Source organism: Panicum virgatum, chromosome 3K (assembly GCF_016808335.1).
Source record: "Panicum virgatum strain AP13 chromosome 3K, P.virgatum_v5, whole genome shotgun sequence".
NCBI classification, from domain to species: domain Eukaryota; kingdom Viridiplantae; phylum Streptophyta; class Magnoliopsida; order Poales; family Poaceae; genus Panicum; species Panicum virgatum.
Genome location: NC_053138.1, coordinates 62,468,401 through 62,472,440, shown reverse-complemented (window position 1 = coordinate 62,472,440; position 4,040 = coordinate 62,468,401). Strand labels below are relative to the sequence as shown.

The window sequence follows — 4,040 nt, the reverse complement described above, 5'->3', positions numbered from 1 at the left end:
GGGAAGGGGAGGTGCGCACGGCGATGCGGAGGTGGCGGCGAAGCGCACCAGCGGCGGTGCGAGCGAGGAGCGGCGGCGGAGGAGCGGCACGACGAGCAGGGGCGGCGGCGGTCGCCGACGGCTCTGCAGGGGAGGGGAAGGGGCCGGATTAGGGGTGGAACGGGTTGAGGGAAGCGAGGAGACGCTCCCCACGCGAGGGATTGAGCCGCGGCTCACCGTGGGCGGCGAATCACGGCGGCGGACGGAGCTCGGGGCGGCGCCGGTAGTGGAGGGGAAGGGCTAGGGTTAGGGTTGGGGAGCGAGGCCGACCGGGCGCGGATAAGGAGAGGGGGCGAGGGAAGAGGGAAGCGGCGGCACGGAATGCGAAGATTGCCGGCACGTGGCGCGGCTCACGAGGATGGCCGGCGGCGGCGACGCGTGCCGCGGCGCGCGGGAGAAAATAGAGAGGAGGGAGAGGGAGAGGCTGACAGGTGGATCCGGCGGGGATTTTTTTTTCCAGGGCTGTGACAAATTACTACCCTAAGATTCCGTGTGATCCAATGAAACCATCAAGTTCAAGCCATTTGGTTCGAATGTTTAAAAACCGACGGCCCCCAACCCCAATTGATGATCGATCAGAACACAGCTGCGCTCCTACTAGTAGAATTTGTATTCCCGAGCACATTTGGAATGAAATGGTACCAGATAATTTTTTTTAGGAAATTCGTGATGAATGAACCATTTCAATTTTGGTGTGTAGAAATGGAAACTTGTAGTGCTGTGCCCTAATTCAGCGCCCGTGGATTAAGAAATGAATTAATCCGGGGGGGATTAGCCAGCCCTCCCATAAAGGCGCGCCCTCACTCCCCCTTCTCTTTCCTCAACCCCTTCTCCGCTTCTTCTTCTTCTCCACTCCTCCTCCCGCCCGCCGCCCCAGCCGCGCGATTGGCCCGCCGGGCTGCGCCGGATCCGCCGCGCGCCGCGCCATTCTTCCCTCCTCTGCTCCATGCGCCTGCCGCGGTCTCGCTCCCGCTTCTCCTTCCATTCTTGATCCTGCTCTGCGCCGCAAGTTCCCAAATTTATCGCCCCCCGGCGTCCTCCGATGAATGCCCGCCGGCTCCGATCCCCGCAGGCAGAGAAACCCCTCCTGAATCGCGGGGATTTTTCTTTATTTTTCTTGGTCCGGAATTGAGCGTTCCTTCCATTCCCTTGGTAACTAACTGTGTGTGGGTTGATCGGAGCCCGGGGATCGCCGCCGCGGCGTTTGCGTCTTCTGGGCGGGTGGCTGGGAGATGGCGTCGCCGTACGCCGCCTCGCCGTACGCGCTGTCGCTGCTGCTGCTGCTGCTTTCCATCCCGGCCGTCTTCCTCCTCGCGCCGCGCCTCATCCCGCCGCGGACGCTCCCGGCCATCCCGGACGCCGACGAGACCGAGGACCTCGCGCTCTTCCGCCGCGCCGTCCTCCTCTCCGCCGCGCCCTCGTCCTCCAAGCCCGCCGGCGCCGCGACCCCCTCCTTCTTCCGCGGCGCCGGCGGCTTCCTGAATAACAAGAGGAAGAAGCAGAAGCAGCAGCCCAAGGTGGCGTTCCTCTTCCTCACCAACTCCGACCTCGTCTTCGCCCCGCTCTGGGAGAAGTTATTCGCGGGCCACCACGGCCTCCTCAACGTCTACGTCCACGCCGACCCCGCCGCCGCGCTCGCCCTGCCGCCGACGCCCTCCTTCCGGGGCCGGATCATCCCCGGGAAGGCCACCCAGCGCGCCTCCGCCACGCTCATCTCCGCCTCGCGCCGCCTCCTCGCCACCGCGCTGCTCGACGACCCGGCCAACCACTTCTTCGCGCTGCTCTCCCAGTCCTGCGTCCCGCTCCACCCGTTCCCGGCCCTCTACCGCACGCTCACCGCCGACATTGCCGGGCCCAAGGGCCGCCACCGCAGCTTCATCGAGATCCTCGACGCCGAGCCCACGCTGCACGACCGCTACTACGCCCGCGGCGACGACGTCATGCTCCCGGAGGTGCCGTACGACAGCTTCCGCGTCGGCTCCCAGTTCTTCGTGCTCACCAGGAGGCACGCCGTCATGGTGGTCAGGGACCGCAGGCTCTGGAACAAGTTCAAGCTGCCCTGCCTCGTCAAGAGGAAGTACTCGTGCTACCCGGAGGAGCACTACTTCCCGACGCTGCTGGACATGCAGGACCCCGGCGGATCCACCAAGTTCACGCTCACCAGGGTCAACTGGACCGACTCCTTCGATGGCCATCCGCACACCTACCAGCCGGAGGAGGTGTCCGGGGAGCTCATCAGGGAGCTCAGGAAATCCAACGGCACCTACTCGCACATGTTTGCACGCAAATTCGCACCCGAGTGCCTTGGGCCGCTGATGAAGATCGCCGACTCCGTAATCCTGCGTGACTAGGCTTGTTGTGTCTGTTTGCAGAGCTGAAAGCAGTCAAATCACCGAGGTAATCAAATATTTTTTCTTGCTGCTCCATAGTTTCAGTTTCTAATGTGCCAATGTTTCTTTAGGCTGCATCAGAAACATAGAGCAACAATATTCATGAAATTGATCATAATCAGTGGGCACTTCATATTAGATTCTGTTTGAATCAAAACTTGTGGGTCTTTAGTTCTTTCTTTCCCTATAGCATTGTGAAACCATGTGGAACTGATTATGTTATTATGATTAATTACCTCCCTAATAAGACAATTGAACTTTGTTACCACCTTTCCATTCACAAACTTGCAACTGTTAATTTGCAAAACTAGTAATTAATTGTATCCAGTGGGCATGGCATATTAGGTTGCATTTGATTCGAATTAGGCGGCTTTATATTTGTTTTGGATAGATTTGAGAATCACTGGGTCACTGAATATTTTATCAGTATCGTATTTTGACGATACCTAACCAGATATTTTCATAATACCCACATGAAAAAATTGGAAGTGTTACCTGGTAAAAGAACAAGGGACTATTGTAATTCTGTTAATATGCAGAAGATTACACTCCCCCTTTTCTGTCCTGGTGACACTCGTGGATTCTATTGAAGAATTGGATGTGATGAAAGTTCTCTATTTCTCCTGCAGGGTTGTGATGTGATGAACAAGCGTAAGCTGATCCATCCATTCCCTTTGGAATTCTTCAGATAGGACCAACCAGCACCGGACCCACTTTGCTTTGTTCCTGCTGTTGCTCTTTGGCAAAAGATGTTGCCACGCTTCAGAGACAGAGTATGATGGTGGTGCTGGTGGCAAAAGGCCCCAGCTGCCTCTTGTGAGTATTTTTTTTTGTGCGTCTTGTTTCTTTTTTTTTTCAATGTGAGCTGCTTGGTGGCAGAAGATGAGGGAGAAGTTGTTGGTACGTAATAGGTTGTAGTTAGCATGATCATCCTGTGTATTAGCATGGAGACAATCTGTGGATACATGCAGTGGTGGTTTGTAGTACCTGTTACATATATATATACATATGTCAATATCACGCCTTCTTAAAATGTATCATTTGTACCATGGCACCATTGGCTTGCCTTTCAAGCCATCTGTCACTATGTGGTTAAGGTCTCAGCTTCACACCTGTCTTTGCATGCCCTTTTTTAGAACCTGAAGTATAAAAGTGCAATGCCAGTGCTGACAAAACAACTAAATCAAAGAAGCATTAGGCAACCCATGACACTCAAAGTATCATTTTTTTACATTGGATGCATCCAGGAGTTATGAATTCTTATCTATTGTGACAAGTTTTAAATCTTCCATTAGTTATATCTACTCGGAAGCACACAAATCTTAAATCTTTAGTTAGTTATATCTATTTGGAACTTGGAAGCAGGCAGTATAATGGTCCATATGTTGTACCATAGATTTAGGCCAATGAAAAGTGGGTTCCTGCACTTTTCCAAGTTTTCCTCCTGTTCCCTTTGGTTTTCTCTTGTCTTTCTGGTTGCTTCTTGGTAGGGAGGTGGGTGCATGGAAAGGGACACTGGACCAGCATTTGCATACTATCATATATGTTGATGTGCTCAATCAACAACCATAAAGCCAGCGACTTTGTCCTTGGGAGGAGATTTGTGCACTC

The 4,040-nt window shown here is 54.1% G+C and overlaps 1 protein-coding gene across 1 annotated transcript; it reads left to right on the top strand.

The window, feature by feature from the left end:
* Window positions 1-862: 862 nt before the first annotated feature.
* LOC120700166 (glycosyltransferase BC10-like) lies at window positions 863-3,478 on the top strand. Its single transcript, XM_039984376.1, has 2 exons — window positions 863-2,436; window positions 3,059-3,478. Exon 1 carries the CDS (start codon window positions 1,272-1,274, stop codon window positions 2,388-2,390), a length of 1,119 nt encoding a protein of 372 aa, XP_039840310.1. The 5' UTR covers window positions 863-1,271; the 3' UTR covers window positions 2,391-2,436; window positions 3,059-3,478.
* Window positions 3,479-4,040: the final 562 nt, after the last annotated feature.

What these genes read in the sequence shown, in the direction of transcription:
- LOC120700166 (XM_039984376.1), top strand. Translation starts at nt 1,272, where the DNA reads ATGGCGTCGCCGTACGCCGCCTCGCCGTACGCGCTGTCGCTGCTGCTG.